We start from the raw sequence: 27,887 nt of genomic DNA, 5'->3' as shown, positions 1-27,887 counted from the left end.
GTTGTATGGCTTCTACCTTACCATCCACCCATGATGAATCTACTCCCTGGCACCCATATTTTTCTGAAATGTATCTCAGACCTCATATTATTTCCTCTTTTATATTCCAGAACGTATCACTAAAAAAACACTTCAGAAATACAACAGTTCTATCATTAACACCATAAACAGCACAATCTCTAAATCACCAAACAGACTTGTCATTGTTCAGTACTTTCAGTGTTCCCTGATATCATAAAATAGTAATGCTTTGCGGGGCCAGTATTGTGACATTTTTCTGTGCAGCTGCTGCCTGTAGCTCTGGTGTTCAATTTGGGCATTAGTTCATGTCCCCACTGCTACATTTCTGACCCACCTCCCTGTTACTGGCCTAGGAAAAGCAGTGGAAGATGGCCCAAGTGCTGTGGCTCCTGCCACCCACATGGGAGACCTGGAAGAAGTTCTTGACTCCTGGCTTCAACTGTCCCAGTCTCAGCGGTTACAGTCATCTGAGGAGTGAACCAGCAGATGGAAGATCTTTCCTCCTTGTTCCATCTGTTGTCACTCTACTTAGAAATAAATCTTTAAAGATAGTGTATGAATTAATGATTAGAATCAAGATGCACAACTGGTTGGTTTTCATAGAATTTTTTTTCTTTTCTTTTATCTTAAATTATTTTTTAGAATTTTTGATGGTGCACAGTAACACTTCAATACATACATGCTATAAACCAAACTAGCCTTTCAGTGTCCTTTTTTCTTTTTGTGATGTTTTTTCTTCAATTTGTTTTTATTTGATAAACACAGATTGAGACAGAGAAAAAACAAGCACCGTTCTTACCCACTGATATACTCCCCAAATACCAAAAACAGCCTGACTACACCAGGCCAAAGCCAGGAGCCAGAAACGTGATGCAGACTTCCCACAAAGGTAGCAGGATCCCAGTCATGACCACCTCCCGTGGTGCACATTGGCAGGACGCTGGCACCAGGAGCCAGAGCCAGAGTCGGACTCTCTGTTCATGGTTTCCTGGTGTCTGAATTAAATTATCATCTCCACTTCCAGGCCAACTGTCCACACTTTTTCCTATATTCTTTGTGTGTTTCCTTTCTGTCCTTCAACCCCACTTTCTCTTGCACCTGAAGCAACTTGATTCATGCCTGCAGACTTCCCCTTGGAGTGGTGCTTTTTTTTTTTTTCTACTGCTTTCTGATTGCATCCTTGTGGCTGTTTGACAAGTTCCTCTGTACCCCTTATCTCTTGTAAGTGACAGCTTAAATGAGGCATTCCCTCATCCAGGTTTAATTTTTGTTTGGGGCAGGACAAGGCAGGCATGTATTGTATTCTTCCAACAGGAGACACCTGATGTCAGGCATGGTCTCTGTTAGTAATGCCAACAGCCAATAGATGCTTTTTGCCTCATTCCCTGAGGTCATTGGAGGTTCCAAAATGGTGTTACTCCTCTCATTGTTTCTTCATCTATTAACTGGAATACTTTTATACAGACACTTTTAGTACTTTATTTGAGGTACAGTTCAAACAAGAAAGGGTAAATTCCATTTCTCTTTATTTACTACATTTTCAAAATGAGTTGATTCATCCTCCTTTGGTGGTAATTTTTATGTTTCTTTCTTCCCAATAGGAACTTAGACTTTTTAAATGACTCATTTTTATTTATTTGAAAAGCAGAGTTACAGAAAAATAGGCATATTTTCCATCTATTAGTTCACTGCTCAAATGGCCACAGTGGCTGGGGCTTTGCCAGGCTAAAGCCAGGAGCTTCTTTCAGGTCTCCAATGTAGCTGGCAGGGACTCAAGCACTTGGGCCATCATCTGCTACTCCTCACATTAAAAGGAAGCTAGATCACAAGTAGAGCCGACTAGACTCAAACCTGTACTCACATTGGATGCTGGCAACGCAGACAGTGGCTTCAAGTGCTACGCCATAACAGCAGCCCCAACAATTTTTGTTTCATTAAAGCATTATTTGCAATGCACTTAAGGGGATTATCACATTTTTAAAGATTTGCTTATTGATTTGAAAGGGAGAAGGGGAGGGAGATCTTCTACCCACTAGTTTACTTTCCAAATCGGTCAAAGGCTGAAGCTGGTCCAGATTTAAGCCAGGAGCCTGAAGCTGTATCCTGGTCTCCCATATGGGCGGTAGATCCCAAGTACCTGGTTCATCTTCCACTACTACCCCGGAAGCATTAGCAGGGAACTGGATCAGAAGTAGAATAGCTTGGACTCAAAGAAACACTCAAGTACAGAATGCCAACATTGCCAACAATAGCTTAGCTCACTGTAACACACTGCCTGTCCCATACTTTTATTGATCCATAAGTGTGTACATGGATACTGGGGTTTTTTTTGTAAGATTTATTTACTTTTCTTGAGAATCAGAATTATGGGGAGCAGGGAGTAGATACACAGAGATCTTCCACTGGTTATTTCACTCCCCAAATGGTCACAGAGGCCAGAACTGGGCCGTCAGAAGCAGGGTTTCAGAAACTTCTTCCAGGTCTCCCGCATGGGTGTGGCAGCCCAAAACCATCTTTTGCTGCTTTCCTATGCCATTTTAGCAGTGAACTGGATCTGAAGTGGAGCAGCCAGGATTAGTACTAGACTGTTATGGAACACCAATGCCACAGTTGTAGGATTAGCCTGCTATACACCACACCAGCCCAATCAACTAGTTTTTAAATATCATTAGGAACTCATGGATGGAAATGTATCTAGTCTGTTTCCATCCTTTAAAGCTAATATTTTTACTAATAGCCAAGCTGGTCCCATCTTTGCTCCATGGAAGTCTCTTTAAATTAACTCTGAAATCCTTTTAACTTGACCCTTGTAGATTTTTTATTCCTTCTTTGCTATCTGTTATGACAAAATGACCTGCTCTCGTCTTGTTCATTTCTTGCTCAAGCCGTAGCTTCAAGGAGTCCTTATTCCTTTTCATGAGGAATAATAGATGAAGGCCAGAAGCTGGGCACAGGCAGTACTCTCTGCTCCTGGGATGGTCATCATTTCTTGGTATTTTCAGAGGACAGGCTAGGAAATATGTAGGGTTTTTCTTTTTAAGATAAAATGCAGCCTCTATTCATATCGACACTTCTATATTTCAGTATTTTTTAGAAGTTGCAGAGAATCCCCAAAGGTGACACACATAGTTAAGAGTTTAATGTAGTAGGAACAGCAATAATAACAATTCCTCATATTGCTACAGCAGCGATCCAATTAAAAATGTATGCAGCTCAGCATCCCCCTCCTCCACCTCACCACATCTCTCTGGGAAACTGAGGCTTCCCTTACCCCATTCAACACTAGGGGAAATGGAGCCCAAAGTGTGAGTGAGTGGCATGTAGCACGTACAGACTTTTCACAAGGGAAATGGATTCTACATAACTCGCAGGCTTTGCTCTGTGCTTGGCTCTCCTGGCACTTTCTGGAATCCTGCATGAGCACACAGTTGTCCCTCAGTATCTAAAGGATTGGGTTCTAAAACTCCCCCCTGCTGGTGCCAAAAATCTCAGGTAGTCAAGTCCCTTATATAATACTGTATAGTATTTGCATACTAAACACACATCATCCCATATGCTTTTAACCCTCCCTAAGTGACATCCCCTGACTGATAACAATGGAAATGCTACGGACATGATTTTATGACTCTGTTTGGGGACCAGTGACAAGGAAATTGTCCATACATGTTCAGTATGATGCAGTCTTTTCTTCAGATACTCTCAGGCCCCGTTGGTAGAGATTGCAGGTGTGGAAAGCTGTCTGTACAAAGTGTGATCCCATGCACAAGCTTCCAGAATCTCCTTGTCCGTGAACCACCAAACTTCCAAAATGCTCTCTCTCGGTGAATGAAAATAAATAACACAGACCAGAATCGATGCCTGTCAAGGACAGCAGTCTGCAACCATTTCCTATCCATCGCTCAGTGAGACACAGACAGGGCTAGGTTTTTAAATAATCCTTCTCCCTCCATGTCACTAAGGTCATTTTTGAAAGTTACTGGGAGGGTCTGTCCCTCCCCCAACAAAGCATGACTGTGCAAAGCTTTTCAAGGTGGAGTTCAGCTCAGAATCTGAATGTCAGATTGTAGAATCACAAGCAGAAATGCAATCAGCCTGCCTCTTAGAGTGAGTTTTTGGCACAGAATCTGTATGGTTGCGAACAAGAGTCTCCTTGCTGTGGGAGAGTTCTGGAGTAATCAAATCAACTGTCTCTTCTCCCACCGTACCCCACCCTCTTTTGTTTTTCAGTGTCTGTTGGGTTTGAATATGAGACTTGCCCCAGCCTCATTCTTTGGGAGAAAAGGACAGCCCTCCTTCAAGGGTTTGAGCTGGATCCTTCCAATCTCGGTGGCTGGTCCCTGGATAAGCACCACATCCTCAACGTTAAAAGTGGTATGTGAGTCCCTCGCCATTCCCATCACAGCCCTGTCTCTTCCCGGAAACACTTTCTGGTTCATAGACACCTGCATGGCAGTCATTTTTCAACAAGTGCCTCGAATAGCAAAGACCATTGGGCTGGTTCGCCCAGAGAATCAACCCTGTGGTCCCTTGTAATTCCTGAGTTACTCTTCACAGGGGCTTGCCCTTCCCTTCCAGTTCTTAGGAAATGTAGAAGTTGGCTCTTTCCTCCTTTCCCTGTCACCTCCAGGTACCTTCAGTTGGCCAATCCAAATGTCTTCTGCAGAGGGGTGTGATAACCACTCCCTCTTACTCTTCCTCCTAGGAATCCTACACAAAGGCACTGGGGAAAACCAGTTTCTGACCCAGCAGCCTGCCATTATCACCAGCATTATGGGCAATGGACGACGCCGGAGCATTTCCTGTCCCAGCTGCAATGGCCTCGCTGAAGGCAACAAGCTGCTAGCCCCAGTAGCCCTGGCTGTTGGAGTTGATGGGAGCCTCTTTGTGGGGGACTTCAATTACATCCGGCGCATCTTTCCCTCTCGAAATGTGACCAGCATCTTGGAGTTACGGTAAATGGCCATATTCTCACTCCCAACTGCTCCTGAGTTTCCCTGGGTAAATGATTGCCCTGACTGGGTTTGCCCAGAGAATATGCAAACCCCTGTGATCTAAAGCTAGGCTCAGAATCAAGGATTTGGGGAAATCTTTTGTGTGTCTGTAAAGCACCATGCACACAACTGATTCTGTTGTCAACAACTGACTTCCAAAGAGCGCTACTGGGAAAGGCCTTGACATCTGTTATATTGAAAAGCTCTCTAGAAGATGCTAATGCATGTCAAAGTTTTAGAACAACTGATGTTCACTGACTAATTCAGAGGTTTGTGTTGAATTCTGTCTATGCTAGCTCTCCATCAATTCTCTGGGTCTTTGCACATTCACTAGCCTAAAGACTTAACATCACTATATATGCCTTGCTAGGTCATTTCTGGCCTCCCCTCACAGATTCCTCCTGGCCATTGCTGAAGTCCAGATTCCTCTATGCTTGGAAAACGTTGACAAGTCCAATCTTTCAGAAATGTTCAACCCAGAGGAGGATGTATAAGTAGAGGAAAAGGTGTCCAGAAATGGGCGTGGGTTTGGGAGCAGAATTTCCATTCAACAAATATTGGTGAATGTCTACTATACACTAGTAGTAGCTGGAGATCTGGCTGTGGGAAGAATAAGTAGGGAGGAAACAGAGCTCCAGAGGTTATGATACGGAGATTCAGACCAAATCATGTGGACAAATAACAAAATGCTTTCAAGTAACATTAAATGTTTAAACAAATCTTTCAAGGTTACAATTAGAGAGTGTGATGAAGAGAACAAGGATTAAGAGACTATGTAAGATAAAGTAGTCAGAAAAATCTTTCCTGATGGATGACACTTGAACTCGGCCCCAAATAATGAGGTCAGCCATGAGTAGACTTGGGGAAAAGCATTCCAGGCAGAGACACGTTCAGAATAAACCCTGATGCCAGCTAATCCCCTGGCTTATTCAAAAGGACTGATAGAAGTCCTAGAAGACACGTGACTGGTGAACTAAGGGAAGGTGACCAGAGGAAGGCAGGGGTGTTGGGAGGGGACCCAGTGCATAAGAATCTCACTGACCAGGGGCCTAAGTGTTGCATTCTTATTGCATTAGGCAGCCATTGGAGTGGAGGATAAAGTCAGTATGATCTGATTTGCAGAGGCAGAAAACGCCATCGGGATGCTGCAGTACTTGTCTAAGACTTGGGTAGCAGTGATGTAAGTTAGCATGGGAGTAGAAGACATGCCGAGGAGCCACGGTTGCAATGTATTTTTCAATGTGAATCTGATAGAATGTTCTGATGAGTAAAATATAAGGAATGACAGAGATGACAGTGAATCAAGGGTGTCTAGGACTTTAACCAAAGCATCTGAGTGGATGGCAATGCCCTCTAAAGCACCACAAGAAAGGTTTAAAAAAAAAGCTACAAGTTACACTTGCACTTCAGTATCCCCGAGGCCCCTTTCAAGACAGTAAGTGCTACCTTACTGCCAGCAACTGTGGCTGAGTGTTCTTGGGAGCCATGATCATGCCAAGCACTTGGCAGAGGTCAAGAAGAGGAACAAACACCCACAGTACCCTGAGCAAGTGCAACCTCAGATACCCAGTGGGCTCATTACAGAACGTGAGGCTGGCTCAGACCTACACTGGGCTCTCACAGAAAGAAATGGGTGAAACAGTCTAAAAGATGACCGGTTGAAGAGTGAGAGAGATAGGCACGTCTGGAAGTAAATGCAGTACAAGCTGAGTTAAAGAGCTAAAGACCAATCAGCATAGGAACCCAGAGGTGGACACTATCAAGGCCATAGAGTCAAGGAAGAAGTTGTAGGAACCCAAAGATGTGAAGTGCCTGAAAGAAGGCACAGAAGAAAGGGCCAGAACACCCTCCCTCTGGCAAGCCTACAATGAGACAAATCACTTCTAGACCTCCACACATAGGTTCCCATCCCAAGACAGTTTGTCCTTTGCTTTTAGTCCTAGGAAAATTGCTCTCTTCTCAGACCTCCTAAAGTCAGTGAGACATCATGACAAGGAAAGGGGTAGGAACATTGCATTCTCTATGGCTTAGCAGATCAAAGTGGGATGAAAAATGAGACCATTGAATCCAGCCTCTGTAGTCGTCCCCATCAGGCCCTTCTTCCTTTGCCATGACTGTCCCAGCTCAAAGCCAAATCTGCACATGCCTAGTACATTCCTAGTACATTCCTACCTCCAAACTTGACATGGACTGTTTGCTCTATTTAAAATACTCTCTCCTGGGCCCGGCACAGTAGCCTAGTGGCTGAAGTCCTCGCCTTGCATGTGCCAGGATCCCATTTGGATGCCAGTTCATGTCCCGGTTCCTCCATTTCCCTTCTAGCTCCCCGTTTGTGGCCTCAAAAATCAGAGGAATATGATGACCCAAAGCCTTGGGACCCAGTACCCACATAGGAGACCTGGAGGAAGCTTTTGGCTCTTGCCTTCAGATCAGCTCAGCTCCAGCCACTGAGTGAACCTGGGGATGGAGGATCTTTCTCTCTGTCTCTTCTCTTCTCTGTAGATCTGACTTTCCAGTAAAATTAAAAAAAAATCTTAAAATACCCTCTCTACCTAGCTAACCTGCTTATGTCCATCTATAATGCCAAAGTTGAGGGACCCATTTCCCTGCAGTCAGATGGCCCCAACAGGAAGATGTCTCACCCTCCTCTCTGTTGCTTAACTCTGTGATTTCCCATTGGACTTGACAGCACTTCCTGCTTTGTCATTCTGTTATTCCTGGGTCCATCTGTAGGGACCAAGGATAAGTCTGGCATCCTGGTCATCTTTGCCCCTGCGTGCCTGAACAGCGCCCAGCCCAGCCCATGTGCTGAAAATATGTTGATTGAATTAGAGGATCCATTGACCACTCTCTTCTCTCTTGGTGAATTGGTCCTTGATTTTACGTCTCTCAAATGACAACGGACACAACATCGACAGTAAAAGCTCTCATCCCAGTCAGAGCGAGACACCCCACACCCACGTGGTGATATTGAGGACAGCTTGAGGGAACATGTCTCCCAATTTCCCTTGACAGCTCTGTGTGATTTTTTTTTCCCTTTTTAGCTGCCTTTAGATTTGTTCTTGCTTTCATCAGGCAAGTACCCAGAGCCGATTAGAAGTTAAGCTTTTACAAGAACACTGGTTTGATTCTTCTTTTCTTCCCACTACATACCTGAAAACAAAAGGCTGTCAATCCCCTCTCTTCAAAACAGCAACCAGTAAAAGGAGGGAGGAGAGAGGCAGAGACCTGTCTTGCTTATGTCTTTTCTCCATTGTGAGTTGGCAGCTGAATGATTCAATTTTGGGAGTCGGTGCCCATCCCTAGCTTGCGTACCCACCCCAGAGCTAAGTCTCAAAATTGGAAGTCTAGTTTAAAATGCCCCTGTGGTTCTCTCACCATCTTCTTCATTTCTCTTCCCTTTGCCTATTCCAGACATGGAAGGGCAGAGTTCCACACACTTGACTTGTGCTTGAGAGAGCTTCCTCTTAGGTAGGATGGTTTTCACTTTAATGTTCATTCTTTCTCAGTATTTATGATATTTTACCGTGAAAACTGGATAGATACCCCAACTTTCATGGCCATTATCGTGCTCTCCAAGTCAGCCTTTTCAAAACAAAATCCCTCAGGAACAGAGCCTGTTCATTGGTCCCTTACATCCTAAGGTAAGTCTCTTCTTGGAAAAGTCCCTCCTCCCTCCCCAGTGTGAGAATATCTTAGGAACTGGACCCTAGTAGGAGACAATAACTTATGATGGACTAAATCTTAAAATTCTAAATTACTTTTTCTAAATGTACAACTATATTATGATATTAAATTTGGGGCTTTTTCCCCCATGGAAAGCCTCCACTAAAACTTCTCCAGACTGATATTCTGATTTAACCCTATGCTGAAGGGACTACAAGCCACATAGCCATGACTCCTTCCAAAAAAAAAAAAAAACTAAACTGAATGTAGCCCCCATCCAGTCTCACTGTGGTGAGAACAAAGGACAGGACAGGGTGGCCACTTCAACTCCACCCAGTTCGAGGGAGAAGTAGACACAAAGAGCACTGGGATAGAAAAAGACGCGGGTCCCAGCTGTTGATAGCTTTGTCATCCTGAGAGGGACCTGTGGGCCAGGAGCTGATCCAAGGCAGAGTCTGCCCAGAACTAAGGGAAGTTGGCCTCCTTCATTCAAGGACCCAGGTTCTCAGCTTCTACTCTCAACTCAGTATCTATCTGCAGGGCAGGGCTGAGCGAGCCATATCCTGCTCACACAAGCATCTATTACAAGACAGCATGAAGATAGTTCCAGGAGACAGGCCAGGATGGTTGGGAGAATGCCCTGAGACTCCAAAGAGGAGTCCCCAAGACTGCATGGAATGAAGAGTTAATCTATCTCAGCTCTTCGATTGGAGACATTACTTCTTCCTCCAAGGGTACACCCAAACCTGTATGTTACTGAGACAAGGCACACAAAACCCAGGCCTTTTTCTTGCACGTGGGGCATCTGCGCTCACCTGCATGGACTGGCTCATTGGTGCCGGCTAAACACCCAACCTGCTAAAGACCCTGGACTGGAATAGCACTGAGTTCAGCCGTTCTCTAAAGCTCGTGCCTTTATGATCATTCAGACTCTGGGCTCTCCGATGGCTTGGTCCCCTACTTCTGCCCTTCTTCTTTTCCCCAGCATAGGTACTGTATTAATCAACTTAAAGCAGATGTTCTTAGGAAGGAAGTAGGTCAGGTCTGTAGACCTAAATCCCATCCAGTCTTTTCACAAAATCTTGACTAAAAAAAAAGTGGAATTGATATTACAATAATTAAGAGCCAAATATGTCTACCATTGGTGGCAGATAACATTTCACTTTCATTAAGCAATATAAAATAGACGCGAGAATTCCCGGCTGCCACCCTGACACACCAGGCTCTGCAGAATGAATCTTAAATTGCACTATGTCAGTCAGAGCTCAGGAGTTATCAGCATCATTTAATTAACTTTTTTTTTTGCAAAAACTAACACGTTAGAATAAAATTTAAAAACGTAATCCCTGTGCAAACCCACCACTAATGATGGCCCCCGGCAGAGGCCTGCTCTCCACCTAAACAGGAATCAGGGCACTGAACTCTCTTGGTTTCTTCCCTGAAGCCTCCCCCTCCATGAGGAGTGACAAAGGAATCAGGAACTCCTTCTGATCTTAGCTTAGAAGTTTCGGGAAAAGGGAGCACTTCTCCCTACTTCTGGCCCCTCTCAGTAACGCTAACCTTCGGCCACTTTCCTGTTAGAACTGACATGTTCTTTTGTTCTTAAAAGAAGAATCATCCCAGCTAGTTCTGCCCCCCCTAAAAAAAAAAGCATGGGAACTGAAGTTCCTGGCTCTGATTACAGGAGGATGTTATACTGGTGAATTTCATGAAGGGATATTTTTGCACCATTGCCTGTGACCAAAACAAAGAGAATGTATAATTGGGGTCCTATATGTAAAGTTGAGATGGGGATGTGGAAGGTTTTGTGGAGCAGAGATGGGAAATGATTCAAACTCGGAGGGGTTCAACAGAGACATTATCAAACTGCAAGTGAATACAGGCAGGGACTCTTGGGTGCCACTGACTCTACCCTATAATGCACCAATGTTCCTTAGGGGGGAACTCCCTCACACTCCCTCCCATACCCAAGGCAGGAATGGCAAACGAGTCCTGAGCTACAGAAGGCTAAGCTTGAATCTGGCTTCAGAATCTTTCTGCCACTACCGTTCCAAGAACCAGTTGGCACTCAGGATGTAACCTACTCATCACCCCTTCATTCAGAAGTCCTGTCTCGCCTGTTGCCACTGTCATGTGTCAGCCACCTTGTGGATCAGGATCAGAGCATCCAGCCGTTCTTGTCCATATTTTCCAATGGCCAGGAGGAGTCTGAAACCAGGGGTGCTTCCCAAGGTAACGAGCCAAGAGCCCTCCATAGTAAGAATAGAAAGAAAGAAAAAAGAAAAAAAAAGTCTGTCTTTTCTGGGCCCCTTTATAAAAAGACAGGGAAATGTTATATTTGCTGCATCATCAATTCTTCAGCTAACTGTTTGTTCTTTTTCCCTTCTGTTTTCTTTCTATAAAGAAATAAAGAGTTTAAACATAGGTAAGATGAAGAACTCTTTCCCATATAATTTGATATGGTTCGCTTGCTTCCTTGTGTTTGCTTTTTGTTTTGTGCTTCTTGTGTAATGTTGTATATTTTTTATGCACCAAATATAGTAACTTTTTATGTGCTAATTGTGTGTTGTGGATATGGTAAGCTTTAGCAATTATAAAATGCAGTCAAAAAGCAACCAAATAAGCTGACAGTAATTAGAATTTCCAGGAGATGCAAGTGCAAGATAATGAACCCTCAGTGAACTTTTATCCCAACTGCTCAGTGTGGTCCATAATTGGGCTAAACAGTTGAGGCAAACTTCTGGCTTTTGTAAATGCTGGACTGGGTTCACAAAAGCTTTAATGAACTGGAAACGGGTCAAAAACTCATTTTCAACTCATTAATGATTTTTCCCCTGGATATATGGTCATTTAAACAAAAAAAAAAACAAGTTAATTGCCAATCTGCTGGTCAGAATAAATCCAACAGTCAGATGCATAGAGAATTTTCGTGGAGTTAAATCACTTTTGACTGGTATAAAGGGCGTAGACCAAGAACTTTTTGTCTAAATGGCCTCTGTCATTCTACTGATCCAAAACTGCCATCTCAAACCATCCTGGTACAACACCCGTCTAAAGTGTACACTACATGTGTGTGCGTACATATATCCATTGTACAGAAATGGATGCAGCATGAGCGATCTGGAAGAAAAAGTGACCTCATTTGTGTTGGGACAACAAGAAAACAATTTTTTTCACTGTTCAAAGAAACTCTTCATTCCATCCAATGGCTCATGAGAGGCCTTTCTGATGCTCACTCAAAATTAGGCAAAAAGTCCACAGGAGCCCATCCCTCTCAGTGAAAGGCCGCACACAGCAAGAGGCCTCTTCCTCTGCCTTCTTGTTGTTGTGCATCCCCAAATGGCCTGACCACAGGCCTCCTGTTGGACTTGTTCGAGCCAAACAGGAAAAGGAGGGATGGCAGCCACAAACCAGGAGACAGAGCTGTCCGTCTGGCCTGAGCCTTCTCTAAGGCTCTTGGTATGAAGATGGGTATGACGTCATGGGGAAAGATGGTCTCTCCCGATAAGAACTGACCTCACACACTCAACTGGCTGCTACTGTGCCAGAGATTTTGAAAAGCCTCCTTGAGTCAGGCTCCCTAGAAAGTTCAGAATTAATTCTCTTGCTCGTAGATAGGCACAGATGTGGGATGCCTGGCTCCTTCTGTTGATCGTGGCAGCCACTGTTCATTCAGTAACAGAGTGTAGCATCTAATTAAAACATGGCATGATTTTTCCCCTTTTTACTCAAGTTTGTTTTGTATTTGGGGATATTGCCTAATAACTTCATAGCCAGAAAAAAAATGAAGGGAAGAAAAGGGGAAAAAACAACCAAGGTAGCTTACTCTCTCTAACTAGTTATCCAGGCTGGAATGTTAGAAAGACCTTGATTTCTGGTTCAGTTCTATCTCTTAATAACCACCTGAGCAAATGCTAGAATTAAAGATAGTCTTAGCTCACAAATTGTTCCTAAAAATAGCCTCCTGGTGCTTGTTTCCCTGAAATCAGCGAAGAACCCAAACGGTAGTGTTTTAATTAGTAATTTACCAGCTAATGTCTATAGGACAAAAGCATCCAACACCATCATTGCCCTCACCTTTCCCAACCCTTTCCTCCCATCCTTCCAGATCACAGTAGAAAAAATAGCAGGTTAGAAAAAAGCCAGTGCTTGCAACACTACAGCCTGCTCTGCCACCCAGCAGTAGGAAGGCAATCACCACCTACCTCCTGGAGGCAGTGGTTTCAGGCCCCACTGCAAGAGGAGCATGCGCAGTTGCCATTCTGTCACTGCAGTCTCCAACACGCAACCAACTGTAGGGGTTTGAGCCAAAAGGAATGCTGACAATAACCCAATCCTATTTTATTTTTTTTTCCACTTCCCAAATCAGAAAGCAAAAATCCAATGCAGCCAAATACCACCTGAGGCCACAGGCTGGGTCAGGTTTGAGTTTAGAGTTCCCTGTGTCAAAGTCATGAGTCAGGGCTACAACTCTTACTCTGCCCTGTACAGTGTCACAGAGGAGAGCTACATCCATGGGGAAATCCAGGTCCTTGAGGCTCAGGCTTACCTGATGCATTGCACATGCGCACAGATACTCGTCTCTGACATGGCTTAGGGTTCTGGCAGATCCTTAGCTCACACCTGTGACCTTGCTGTCTGCCAAGACTTGAGACGTGCCTCTGCTTTCTCAGTAATTTGCATTCCCTATGTGAAAACAGCAAGAAATCCACATGTCTTCAGAGTAAATGCCAGCTTTATTCATAAGCACACTAAGGAACAGGAGGAAGATCTAAAACTGAGGATTGGGGATGGCTCTGGGGAGCCTCCTGTGTCAGAGTTAGGAAAACTCCATGTGGCCTCGATATTAATGATCTAGCACCTGAGAGGCATTGATGAGAAAGAGAACGTTGTCAAATGGGCATGTCCCGCAGTCCCACCAGAGACTGTACGGAGCCCACTGGGAGAAATAAAGGACGCTGCCACAGGCAGTAAGTATTGAGTAACTATCCCGCTCGCAAAAAGTGGGAGCTGCGTGCGGCTTTTCGTACCAGCTGAATGACGCTACAGCCTTTCAGCATGATGAGAAACAATGAATTCCGTGATAGCGTGAGGCACTTAAGTCCAATTAGAAGCGGCTAAGAGCCATGATATGTTGGAACATTAAGTTATGATGTTAGAGTCTTTCCAGTTCACTAAAGTGGAAAGACACTAGCGAAGGTGGGAGTCTCGCTAGGGTTTTTGTCATCGCTTTGATCCAGCAGGCCAGCTGCCTAGCCCACCCCTCATTTCTCTTTGTTGCTTCTTCTCCTAAAGCAACAACCCAGCACATAAGTACTACCTGGCTGTAGACCCCGTGTCTGGCTCGCTCTACGTCTCGGACACCAACAGTCGCCGGATCTACCGTGTCAAGTCTCTGGGTGGAGCCAAAGATTTGGCTGGGAATTCGGAAGTAGTGGCAGGCACTGGAGAGCAATGCCTCCCCTTCGATGAGGCCCGCTGTGGGGACGGAGGGAAGGCCGTGGATGCAACTTTGATGAGCCCACGAGGTAAAGCCCGCACAGGAAGACACGCCCTCCCCCAGCCCTAAGATCGGGCTAGCCACAAACTTGACTTTCTTCTTCCTGACCCTGAACAAAGCCCAACAACCCAAACAACAATGATTTAACTCAGAGAATGCTTTTGTGTGTGAATGAATTTTTTTTAAAAGTATGTAAATGTTGTCTCCCACATATACTGAAAATGCAAAGAGGAGTGGCATGCCTGGCCCTTGCTGGCTGCTGCCACGGTGAGAGCCCAGAGGAAATGTTGGATTTGTGACCTGCATGCCATGCGGGCAGGCTAGAGGCTGGACAAGGTGGCTTCCAACCCCTCCTGGACTCTCATGTTAAACAGCAATGTATATGAAGCCTGAAGCATGTTGCCTGGCGTGTGATAAATACCTAGCAGAATGGTGGTACTTAAGATTTCCAGGGTTGGGAAAAGGGAGAGTTCTTGAAACTGATGGGTCTCTATTTGAAAGAAGCGATCCTTTGAGGGTCTCATTTCTGTTAGCATTTTTAGCTGCTGTGAGAGCAGCCAGCAGCCTGGATTAAGGATGCAAAGCCTTGTACTTGGGCAGTGACATGAAAAAGCAAAAGAGATAGAAGCCACTGTCTGTCTTCCCTGCCCCTGCTGAGGCAGGGGAAAGCTGGGGGCTGGAGTTCCCCAGGGGCACTGAAGTGCTGATTGGAGTCAAGGCTTAATTGGGAATGCTTTCTAGAGGATACATATTCAATTGGGAGTTTGTGGCTGCAAGAATCATTGTTCTCAGCCTCATTGTTGCAATCAGTGGTGAAGGGTGTTCAAGCAATTTACTACCAATAATTTTTAGAGCAATGAACTTTGCAAATAACTTCTTTTCTGTAGAGCTCAGATGCGGTGGTTGTTTTCTCATTCGTTGTTTGCAGCCTTGGTTCATTTGCAGCCCAAGGTACTTTCTTCAGCTAAAAGGAAGTGGGGTGGCGACCCAGCCAGCACCCCAAGAGTTATGCAAATCTCATGCACTCTTGTGAAAGGGTCTTGCCTTAATAAACTGAGAACCACTGTTCTGAGGGTGCTTAATCCACCCCAATCCTCCCAGTCTGAGCAGGCAATGCCTGTCTCCACTCTATTGCTCAAATCCTGTCCTTTCCCACGCGATATAATCCCACTGCTTGTCTTGTGCAGGTATTGCTGTCGACAAGAATGGGCTCATGTACTTCGTCGATGCCACCATGATCCGGAAGGTTGACCAGAATGGAATCATCTCCACCCTGCTGGGCTCCAATGATCTCACGGCTGTCCGGCCACTGAGCTGTGACTCCAGCATGGACGTAGCCCAGGTAGAGCTCTCTGCTTTCTCATCACTAATCAACATGTCATTCTTGGCCAGCAGTATTCACCTGCCTCTAAACTTGGACCGGAAGTGGAAAGGGAGGAGAGGTGGAGATCACTAGTTTGTTTGGAGATCGCCTGGGGTGAAGCAGACACTGGGATGGAATGGAACATGGCAGTTAGGAACAGGGGTGGGGAGGAGAGGGACATACAGCTCAGAAAAGGAGAGGTAGTGACACACTGCAGCCGTGGCAGATTACAGGGTAGGAGTTGCTGTGTAATTACCTCTCGTCTCCATCATTATTGCAGATTTGAGGACGTATCGTACAGTGTTGTGTGTCCATCAGAACTTCACTGTTAATATGAAGTGATTGCATCCTCACTATTATAAACCTTCACTTGGTGTAGGAGTAGCTGGAGCAGAGTACTTGGCAATGTTCCTCTCCGAGTGTGTGCTTAGAGCTCTCCCAGTGGCAGACAGAGGCTTGCTCAGAGCTACAGCATTTGCCCCCTTCTCTTCAGCCCTCGGTCAGCTTCATAAATTTCCACTCAGATTCCACAACAAAGTGACAACTTGCTAGAGTTTGCTTTCAAAATCCACAGAGGAGAAATGTGTTTGACTTGGTGCATGTTTTCAAGCAAATGTCCAAGTTGTAGTCTTGCTGGCTCACCTGTGCTTTGGCTGTCCTTGAGCTAGCAGAGCCACCTTCCAAGCCACATGGCTCCTTGCTGTGAATTAGGTGAAGGGGCCTCCTCAAGTCCTGGGCTTATGAAATAGATCATGGGTTGGCATGCACTGGTCCCCTGGGCAACCCTGTTCATAGGGTGACTCTGTTCCATGTCCAGTCATCATGAACTGGTGGCTTACTCCAGTGAGACTAAACAATGTATTAGGAGCTGAATGTTATGCAGTCTCTCCCCGGTCACACACACCCAGCATGGACCATGGGCAGCTGGTGCAATGATGTCCATTTCTAGCACAGTACTGTCATAAAAAGCTAAGTCTTTTTTCTGGTCAGGCCCCACAGTTCAATGTCATCCATTAACCTGAAACCATGTCACGCACAGGTTCGCCTGGAATGGCCAACAGATCTCGCTGTCAACCCCATGGATAACTCCTTGTATGTTCTAGAGAACAATGTCATCCTTCGCATCACTGAGAACCACCAAGTCAGCATCATTGCAGGACGCCCCATGCACTGCCAGGTTCCCGGCATTGACTACTCCCTCAGCAAACTGGCCATTCACTCTGCCCTCGAGTCAGCCAGTGCTATTGCCATTTCTCACACCGGGATCCTGTACATCACTGAAACAGATGAGAAGAAGATTAACCGTCTCCGCCAGGTCACCACCAATGGGGAGATCTGCCTCCTAGCTGGGGCAGCCTCGGACTGTGACTGCAAAAACGATGTCAATTGCATCTGCTACTCGGGGGATGACGCCTACGCGACTGACGCCATCTTGAATTCTCCATCATCCTTAGCAGTAGCTCCGGATGGTACCATCTACATCGCAGACCTCGGCAACATTCGAATCAGGGCAGTCAGCAAGAACAAGCCCGTTCTGAATGCCTTCAACCAGTACGAGGCCGCGTCCCCTGGAGAGCAGGAGCTGTATGTCTTCAATGCCGAGGGCATCCACCAGTACACTGTGAGCCTGGTGACAGGGGAGTACTTGTACAATTTCACATACAGCGCTGACAATGATGTCACTGAGCTGATTGACAACAATGGAAACTCTCTAAAGGTCCGTCGGGACAGCAGTGGCATGCCCCGCCACCTGCTCATGCCAGACAACCAGATCATCACCCTCACCGTGGGCACCAACGGGGGCCTCAAAGTGGTGTCCACACAGAACCTGGAACTTGGCCTCATGACCTATGATGGGAACACCGGGCTCCTAGCCACCAAGAGTGACGAAACAGGATGGACAACTTTCTACGAGTAAGTGGGTTTAAAAAGTATCTCTAAGGAATACCATGGAGGGGGGGGGGCAGCATCGGGATTGGCCATCCGTCCGTGTGGGTTTCAGAATAGCTTAGTCACATTGCTTGTCTAACTGTAATGATTTCTTAGGACCTCATGATATTCCTGTACCCCTCTCCCTGGCTCTCAAATGATTTGCTCTGTTGAATCTCTGATATTGAACATCCTCCCTACTAGCATTGGGAATTCCTGTTGTCTGCTTGCCGTTCAAATTTCAGGATATTGGACACGCACAGCACCTGGGAGATAAAGTGTTGATTAAGTTTGCTGATTATTCATGTTTGCCATGGGTGCGGAAATGAGAACCTAAAAGGCGAGATCCCAGTGGGGCTCATGTAATTTGCCAACAGGTCCAGCAACACACTTGATTGCACAGACAGGTAGATAAAGTCTGAATTTCCTCTTTAGCAGAAGCAGATCAATACAGATAAAGCAGTGGGTATATTAAAAGTTGCGAGAGCTGGTCATATTTCCCTTAACAATTACCCCGTACTTAACAGTCCTATCATTTCTTTTGCCAAAAGAATGGTTTTCCCTAGCTCCTGCAGGTGGCTCTTGGTCAAAGCGCCTGCTGTTGCAGTGATTAACTGATGAGATGTTGATTGGAGGGCATCATTTGGGCATCATTTCCCAATTGTTCACTGAGACTGGATTGGAGTTTAAGTTTGTCCTTGGTGAGGAATCACATTAACTTTTACATGCTGGCATCCTCGCTTGCTTTTGTGTCGCTGAGGATTCTGTACATTAAGGTAGGGTTGTCACAGCAAAGGAGATCGGTAAAAGAGAATGGATGACATTGCTGATCGCGCCTACATCCAGGAACGTTCACTTCTTTTTTCTGTTGCGATGGCGTTGAGAGAATGTAAAGGGATGCTGTTGCCATCTGCTGGAGATTTGCAGCATTGCAACCCCGCTTTTCCTGACTCGGACTTCCTTCTTTGAGCAAAGCTCACCTCTCCAGCTTCCTTCAAGGCCCGGACTTGGTCAGACCTTGTGAGGCAATGGCACTGCCCTTGAGAGGATCCTCTTCCGTTCTCACTCCAACTATATTAAAGCTAGGCTTTTACCCACACACTTATTATTTCATCTCTTCTCTGGAAATGTCAGCTAAAGACCCCATGCATTTAGAAATAGTTTGCTAGATCTCAGGAATGGAGACTGGAGCTGTTTAGAATTACACTTTCAGGAAGGTGAGCTTGCATTAGTCCTGGCTTACACACTAAAGTAAAAGAGACTCAAATTGGGGCCAACATAGGGGCATAGTGGTTAAAGCTGCTGCCTGCAATACCAGCATCCTATACGGGTACCAGTTTGTACCCCAGCTGCTACACTTCCAATCCAGCTCCATGCTGATGGCCTGAGAAAAGCAGTAGAAGATGCCCACAAGAGCTTGTCCCCACGCCACCACGTGGGAGGATCAAGTGAAACTCCTGGCTGCTGGCTTTGACCTTCACCAGCTGTGGTCATTGTGACCATCTGGGGAATGAACCAGCAAACAGAAGATCAATCTTTCTCTCCCTCCTCACCCCCACTCTATAATTCGGACTTTCAAAATAAACAAGTAAATCTTAAAAAAGAAAAAAGAAACTCAAATTTATGTAGGCCACAGGATAGAAAGCATTTTCCAGATCAGGTCTCTACTGACTTAGTAATAACACAGGCATGATTCCTGAAAATTTTTTTTTAATTATTTGTTTAGAATTCATCTTAAAATGGAACAATTTTTACAATAGTGCAACAAATTTTAGTTCAGCATAGACTCTCCGAAAACAGTATTAACTTAATTTACAAGAGAGACGCCAACCGTCAGACAAGTCTCACGAACAAGCTCCCACACATTAGTTTAAGTCCACAGGGTAACGATCGGATCTCTCGGGGACTAACACATCCTCTAAGTATTTCTGCCTGGAGATGGTCGGACAGGCACCTCTGCGGCCATCGCCAGCAGCGAAACTCAGACCTAAAGCAGCCAGTCTCCACTGCAGGGCCTGGCGTTGCGTTTTGTATGGTGTGGGCACCGTGTTTATTCCACTGCAGACTGATTGCCTTCTGTTGAGTGGAGCTGTAGAAAGGGGACGCCTATGCTGAAAGCATGACATGCTTAAGGTTGTTTGATGCCTTTTCTCACTCTTTGGATAAACTCAGTGGTTACGGATTCTCCGTTGTGAAGATTCCAACAGGTGTGGCTTCCCCAGCCCTGTGGACAGTGCGCTGAGTACTTGGTGCTACATTTCCTACAGTTCTGCTTTTTGTCAAGGCTGTGAGGTTAGAGAGCCACGCTGCATCGTTTCAGCCACAATCATAGAGAAAGGGGTTGCCGGTGTAATTAACAAAACCGGAGACCGTGAGGCTGTTAGGAAATCATCTGTCCTTTACCATGAGCTGCACGGGGAAACTCCTGCCTTCACTCTGACATCAGGCAGTCCCCCCGAGCTTGGGAAGAGAACTTTGCAGAAAAGGAAGTTGTTTGTCAGCTTACCTGTCCCAATGACCCTCTTGCTAAGGATTGATTATTCCCATTTTACAGATAAAGAAATGGAGGCCGCACAGGGCATCAATAGTGAGTTCAGAGCATCAAGTCTAGTGTTCTCTGCATGACACATAACAGTAAATAGAAGGTGGAATCCACTTTCAGATTTCCTGTGGGAACTGTTCCTGAATTTTGAAGATGTACTCTAACAGGGCTAACCAGTCTGTGACTCTGGCAGCAGAAGAGAGTACTAGGGAGAAAACGGCTCCACTTCATGATGAGACGGTTCTAGAACACTGCAGCTTGGGAATTAAGGTTTTCCCAAAGGTAGATCCATGGATTCTAATAGAATCATCCTGGCCTAGGCACTCCCCCTGGGGATACAGGTTGTCACAGCCTTCCGTGAAAGACAAGCGTGGGATACCAGAAAGTTCCGGAATCTTGGCGTCAGACTGACAGGATGGAGGTTGCCAGCTCTGCCACACATTCGACGTTTGAACTTGAACAAGTTGTTGGACCTCTCTGAACTTCAGTGTCGACAGCCGTCAAAGAGGAGTAACAATGCAAATTACCTAGGACAGCCATGATAATGCACTGAGCTAATGAACTTTTAGAAATTAGCAAAGCCTTTGGCAAAGTTCAACGAAAAACAGATGCTCTTAGAAGTCGAGGGGAATAATTTAGTACACCTTGGTCTCCATCCCACCCGTCATAACCAACTGTGTAGTGCGCACAGGTGTCAGACAAGTAGAGATTTATTTTAGAAAAGCAAAACTCAAGAATGCAGTGTGCACATTAGGGCTTCTTACTCCCCCTGTTTGAGTTTGTCCTGCCTTCTCCTTACCTTGAACACTGCTGAGTCCTCACCCCCTGCAAAACAGCGTGTGCCTTAGGACCTGGGGCGCACAAGCAGCAGCGCCCTTAAGGGCAGGCCTCCAATACAGAGAAATGATAACAAACTCTCCAGTTGCTTTCCACTCCTTCTCCCAAGCCAGCAAGAATAGAAAGACTGAATATGGGAACAGAGAAGAGACAGAAATCCGCTTTCCATAAAGCAGGGGCTGTCAGCATTGTCATTGGTGAACGTTGAGACAGGTTCCTCTACCACTTTTATTTTCCCTCTCCTTGCTCCTCTTTGTCCTGGGAAATGGCTTTTGGAGAGCTGGGCAAGATGGAAAAGATGCAGGGATGCACTGTGGAAACTGAACTGTGCTTGCTAACTCCCCAGCCAGGGCAACCCGTATCCCTGAAAGGCACAAGTTTGTACCTAAAATTGTAACCACCTCTGTATACCCTCTTTCTACTTTGGGTCCTGCTTTATTTTAGTCCTTAGCGCTTAACCCACCATCTAGCTCACTCTCTATTTTCATCCTTGGTATACCTAGCATGAGTGCCACTTGGTTCCCAATCTGGCTCACCAGTACCTTAAAAATTATCCAGCATATCATCAACACTTGAGTAGTTATGGACCACTGAATCAACGGCAGCCTGCAACCCACCCTGGCCAACATGTGGCTGATTCCATTGAGTTGAGGTTGAGGTCTCCTTGTTAGAGGCCATAGCTCTTGGCACTTGGCATGTGCCAAGTTTTTTTGCCAAGAAACCTAAACCTAAGAATGGACCTTTGGGGGAAATCAGTTGGTCTGTAGGCAGCTGGATGTTCTTGAAGGTGATTTTTTCTCACTGGTGTCTCTTGAATTCCTGTCCCTTTCTCAGTGTTCTCTTCCCAAAAAGCAGAAAATCTGGTTCCTACTACTTTTGTCCTAAGGAAGTATAGCAGCCTGTACATTACAGATGTCCTAGAATTAAGATCCTGGGCTCTGGACTTCATAGAAAGAACCCCTCACAAAACCTCTGCTTGGCAGCAAAAATCAGGGATGGTTGAGGGAGAACACCTGATGTTTACACCCCATACCCAAACTCTTGGAAGTGCTCTCTTATTTTTAAATGCATTTTGTTTTTGTTAACAAAAAGGAAGGAAATATTAATGACAAGAAATTTCTAAAATATGGTAACATCCTAAGAAGAAAACAGATTTGTCAAAATTGCACATAGAAAAAAAAATGCTAGCATTGCAGTTTTCATTTTCAGAGAAATTTTTGCCCCTCCCATGAAAAAAAACATACTGCCAGGGGAATATATTTTGTCCCCTACTCTTTCTATTCAGTGCATTCATTTGTCTATGCCAATAAATAGAAATCCATGTCATTGATTTTGATGGCTTCATAGATTTTACTTTATGGATTGGTCATCCATTATTTAGTGAAATCTCCAGTCAGTGGACAGAATAGTTTGTGTAACTTGTCACTATTGTAAATGGCTTCTTCACACCCCTGTCAGAGAGATGCTTTTGGTAGTGAGAAGGAAAACCCAGGCATCCCCTTGTCTTGGAAGGCCTGGATTGCAGTCCAAGGGCTTTTGAGGGGAAGATGGGCTACCCTACCCGCTGCCCAGGGCCCTGGGGTAGAGATGAAAGATAGGGCCTTCAAGCTTCCAGATCTTTCTGCTCCCAGTTCTCCTAGCATCCCCACCACCTGGTTAATTGTATCTCCACTCTTACCTTTCAGACTTGGGCAGATTGTTTCCAGATCCCTCCAGAAGCAAAATTTCTCAGCTCATTGCCAGTCTTCATTAAAGTGTAGGCTCTATGTCGCCAGGTCTGCTGTGCTTGAGCCAAACAAAGCATGGAGAAGGCCTTTGGTCCAAGCTTCCTGTCCCAAGGTCTATGCACTGCCAAGTGGGAGGAGCTGGTACCTCTGACCTTGTAAAGAGCTCAGGGCATGGATGGTTTCAAGTGACAGGTTTATTTGATTGAGCAATTGGTAGAAAAGTGTGTGACGTATTCAGAAGAGAAGTTCCGTGATGAAACTGATGAGAAGATTAACCCAGTACCTTTGTAGTCAGATACCAAAAGCTTTCTCTAATATAAGATAACTTCCATCAAAAATCTCAATGTTAATGTGGCTAGGGGTTGTTTTGCTCATCTTCTTATGGAATGGCTCTATCTTGTTTCGGTTTGCAGAACACATTAATTATTAAAGAGCAAGAGGGACTCATAGGTAGCTGTTTTGTCTAACTTGGGAAAGGAAATTAAACAGACCCTGCCAGGGACCAGGTGAAGTGTTTTTGCTTACTTGACATCAGTGATATCTGTGGACAATAGGAAGAAGCATCTCGGCGCAGGTCAGGTACCAGCTGAGACAAGGGCCTCAGGATGATGCTCTATCCTGTAAGCTCACACTCCAAGCTCTCTTCCTTTGGCCTCCTGAGTCTGTCCCTTGTAGGGTTTTGAATACTGCGCAAGCCTTTGACTCTCATTACTGTGCTTCTTTCTTCCAGCTATGACCATGAAGGCCGCCTTACCAATGTGACCCGCCCCACGGGAGTGGTGACAAGTCTACACCGGGAAATGGAGAAATCCATCACCATTGACATTGAGAACTCCAATCGTGATGATGATGTCACTGTCATTACCAATCTGTCTTCAGTGGAGGCCTCCTACACAGTGGTACAAGGTAAGGTAGGCCCACAGACCCAGAACCCAGCCAAGTCCAAAGTGTTACCCAGCCTTTTATTCAAATGTCCACAGGAAGAAACAACGCAAGGAGGCCATCTTGTAGAAATGGTTTAATCAGAAGCAGGTGAATGTCATCTGCACCCAATCAGATGTTTAGACATCTGGGAATATCATCATATCTGGAAATGTCCATCTTACTCCCACAAATTCTCTTCTATCACCACTACTGTGCACCCACCCACATAGAGTTGTCTTCTCAAAGGCACTGAAAAATCTTGAGCCCACCAAAAGCCTGGTTCTTGAGGTTTCATTCTAATTTCTTCTTCCCAGCTTTTCTTTGTTGAGTTGTTGCCCTTGGATAAGCGCTCTTTAAACAGTCTCTTGCCAAGACTGGAATCTCAAAGATTTCTGACCACCCCACGGCCATTGTGTTGTTAGACATGCCATACGGTCCTGAATGAGCACTGGGGCTGGCAAGAAAAGGAATTGTGTAGATTAATTTTTCTTTTAATTAAGATATAATGTCAGTGGGCTAGCTAGTTGTCAGGGGATAAAAGTGTCCTCTCCGTAGATAAATGGTGACATTTCTGGACTATTATCCTGCGACAGAGCCCATTTCAATGCATCTAGTTCTGCTCTGCCAGATGATTAATGATGTAGACTCTGTCCTTCTGCATGATGGCTGGTGGCTCAGGAGTGGCAAGCACACCTTGGCTCGCTACTCTAAAGTCCGACATCTCCGAGGGAACACAGCCAGTCACATTTCCTTCCTGTAACTTCCCAATAAAGGACAAGGTCAGAAGTCATATTGACTAGTGGCAATTCCATCTGGGAAGATAAACACATGTTATCAGAGCTCACGGGCTCCATCCTGCCCCTGCTGTTAGGGTCTCGTCAGAGTTCTCCCAAGTGGTGATGGCACCGTGGTGGAGTCAGCAGCAGCATAAGGGAAGGAGGCCTTTAGCTCCTGGTGTTCTTGAAGATTCTGGGACTTGCACTGCACTAGATCTGACCTCTGGTTAGCCTATCAACCTCTGGCTAGCTAGTAGACAAAAGGGCAAAAACAAATCAAGTCGTTTTCCTTTCATTTATTTTCTCTCACTATAAGCTAAAATATATATATGTTAAAGTTCAGGAATTTGATTGACACAAATTGTGTAGGCAATAGACATCTTTAAATGTTTAAATGTACTATTAATAGTCTTGAGTGAGTAAAAGAAAAATATCACGGCATAATTATTTCTGGAGTGCCACATCCTAATAATGTTTTTCTTCACATGGATCAGTAGCATCTCTGCTACTTACCTTCACATTGTATGTGTGCTAATTGAAGGCAGCCTTGGAGTGACAGCTGCACAGTGCCATGGAAACCTACAAAAATAGGGGCTCTATTCTCTCCCGACTAATAGAGTGCATAATTTGTTTTCCCACCCCCCACCCCTACTTACACTTTTCCAGATCAAGTGCGGAACAGCTACCAGCTCTGTAACAACGGTACCCTGAGGGTGATGTACGCAAATGGCATGGGTGTCAGCTTCCACAGCGAGCCCCACGTCCTAGCGGGCACCATCACCCCCACCATCGGGCGCTGCAACATCTCCCTGCCCATGGAGAATGGCTTAAACTCCATTGAGTGGCGTTTGCGGAAGGAACAGATCAAAGGCAAAGTCACCATCTTTGGCAGGAAGCTCCGGGTAAGTGGCGCCCCCGGACCTCCCACCCCGGAAGGGGAGAAAGTCCCCGGACTTCCCACCCCGGAAGGGGAGAAAATGCCTTTTTCCCTCACAGCTGCACGAAGCTCTCAGATGCCAAGCCCCACCAGCCCTTTCTCTCCTGGAAAAAGACAAGTTTTTCCCTCGGAGAGTGGAAGCCATATCCTTCGGGATCCCTACCCTGGAGGACACATGCTCCATTTCCTAGGACTCATATGGCTGGGAGGTGTTCCACACTGCCTAGGGACAGCTCCACTCTTCCTCAGTCCTTACTACATAGCCAGTTGAATGAAGGAATTAGGCCAAAGGACAACAGAGCATTAGACATCTATTCATTCAACTCAGGAGGTCAACCACACAGGAGAACAGGCTGCTACTGGATAATCACAGGTTAGGTGAGGAGACAGCTGTGACTCTAGGGTCAGAAGGGACCCTGAAAGAGGAAGTGAGGTAAGAACTACCGAAAGGACAGCCACACTGAGCCACAGCAGGGAGTTGGAACCAGCACTAGCTGCCCGCACAAGGCAACCTGCCCCAAGCTGCATCTTTTACAAACTCACCCATCACATTTATTGAGGACTTTCATGATGCAAAGTCTGTGTGAAATGGTTTGCTTCTGTGATCTTATTTGACTCTTTCCAGCAGTCCCATAAGGTGGCTGTTATTACTTCCATTTTTTAGGGAAGGAAACACGGGCTCAGGGAAGCTAAATAGCCTGTCCAAGGACACAATGGCTAGGAAATAACCAAGCCAGGACTCAGCTTGAGCCCTGTCTTTCTGTCTGGCTTACGTTCCATGAGTCACACCTGCTACACTCTGCAATTTCCTGTTTGTCTTTGCTGTCATGCACAAAATCACAGTGCCAGGGCATCCTGTACTGGTCACTTATCTGTCACCATAAGGAACCAATGCCTCCCATCATGTTAACCCTTCCCAGGGAGGTATGGAGTCCCGGAGAATTCAGTTTGCGTTCAGCACATTGGCTGCCTACATAAAGTCAAGCACTGCACTCTGCCCTTGGCAAATACTAGGCCACCTGAAAAAGTGCATGGAAAATGAAATTAGAAGATAAGTCTGGGTACAAAACTATTGGAATCCATGCATAGCTTTTTCCTTCGTGCGTATTTTCCATCAACTTATTGAAGATACCTCCTGTGGTACTCGGAGCATAGTTCCTGCTCCTGCAAGTTATATTCAGGAGCGGGAAGAGGTGCGAGGGAGGGGCAGATAATTTGTAAATGAATAAATGGCTAAAATGATCGCAGATTGAAATAACATTATAGGAAGACCTTAAATAAGGGAACAAGGTAGAACTTAAATGCCTTGGAATTCCTGAGGGCCGAAGGCTCCACACTGGCAGTACTTGGGACCTGACTTTGGCCATGTGGCCGGCTTGGAAGCATGTCTCCCAGGTGGCTTCCCCACAGGCCATTCTGCATGAAGAATCCACCTTTGTCTGGTTGAAGTTTAATTCTCCACGTTAGGTTATCAGTAGTCTCCCGTGTTTTTCTTCCTCTGCCAGTATCAGCAAAGTTGCAAGCTGCAGTATCATTCTAAAGACAAAAGTGGAATGAGATTAGTAGCTAAATCCTTAATGACTGGATTTCAGGGCTGTGTAATTGATTTTTGATATGCTGCACTGTAGAAGTTGATTATAAGCAGTAATCGTGCCTTTTCTCTGATAAATCAGTTATGCATTTTGACTAAGTTTTCAAAATAAAAATAAATGTGGTCCTAAAATAAAATGGCTGTAATCCCAAATCTGAATATTTAAAAAATCTTAATAATAGTACTTGTGGTAATTAGCAGAAGTTAGGCACGCAAGTCTTGTAAGTGAATTTCTGCCAGGGTTAGATTTGCTGGCATCATGTTTATGCAAATCAAAACACAGCTTTATCTATCAACACCTCAACATTTAATTGTCTGGTGTTAGTTCCTGTAACAATAATCACATATCCATTTAGCTCTCTTAAATGAAAATCACTATGAGATTATAACAGGTTGAGTGGACTGAAAATGTAATTTGAAAATGAGGGAGAAAGCCTGGAATTTATTTGCATCTCATTTATTTTAATTCACTTCATAAACCGTTTCGTGAATGAAATAAAAGCAACTCCTGGAAATTTCAGGGGAGCAGTTGAAAGAAGGTGTAAGGGAAGGAGAGGTGGATTAAGGGATGTGTGGATTGGCCTTAACCTCAGAACTCTCAGGAGCGTATGGGTGAGACTTCCCAGCCCCTAAGCTAAAGGTATCTCTTGGTCTCCATAGGGTTTGTAAGCTATCTCAGCCAATGATAATACAGTCTTGGCATTGCTTTCCACACCAGTTCTGCTGTTCAATGGGGCTGTAAAATTTTTCATTAGGAAGATTCTTACTGAGTGCCAGTACCCACCCAGCCCTGCCAGGATGAGGAGACAATAGAGAGATAAAGAGCAATAAATCCTCCCCACCAAGGAGCCGCTTATCAGTGACAGGCAATGTCAATACAGTTCTCATCTGTCCTGAAGGGCACAGGGAAAGGGAAGTAGGTGTGTACTGGTGGAGAACGGAATGCGAAGGCCAGGGACCTCATGCATCACCGTCCACACTGGTGTGCCTTCACTTGCACGATGTTCTCTGGTATCTCTGCCTTGTGACCCTCCTCCTGGAAGCACATGGCTTCCAAGGTTGTTGCAGAATGGGAAAAGAGAG

At 45.4% G+C, this 27,887-nt stretch overlaps 1 protein-coding gene across 1 annotated transcript in view; it reads left to right on the top strand.

Moving 5' to 3' along the window:
* TENM2 (teneurin transmembrane protein 2) overlaps positions 1 to 27,887 on the top strand; it is a 344,410-nt gene that overhangs the window by 288,852 nt on the left and 27,671 nt on the right. The window contains exons 18-24 of the mRNA XM_058677877.1: positions 4,249 to 4,392; positions 4,724 to 4,973; positions 13,974 to 14,206; positions 15,366 to 15,520; positions 16,581 to 17,455; positions 23,307 to 23,482; positions 24,943 to 25,178. Coding sequence (XP_058533860.1) covers positions 4,249 to 4,392; positions 4,724 to 4,973; positions 13,974 to 14,206; positions 15,366 to 15,520; positions 16,581 to 17,455; positions 23,307 to 23,482; positions 24,943 to 25,178 — 2,069 coding nt within the window. The remainder of the gene's footprint in view (positions 1 to 4,248; positions 4,393 to 4,723; positions 4,974 to 13,973; positions 14,207 to 15,365; positions 15,521 to 16,580; positions 17,456 to 23,306; positions 23,483 to 24,942; positions 25,179 to 27,887) is intronic.

Source organism: Ochotona princeps, chromosome 19 (assembly GCF_030435755.1).
Source record: "Ochotona princeps isolate mOchPri1 chromosome 19, mOchPri1.hap1, whole genome shotgun sequence".
NCBI lineage: Eukaryota > Metazoa > Chordata > Mammalia > Lagomorpha > Ochotonidae > Ochotona > Ochotona princeps.
The sequence above is the reverse complement of the archived record's forward strand: the minus strand, read 5'-3'. Positions and strand labels throughout refer to the sequence as shown.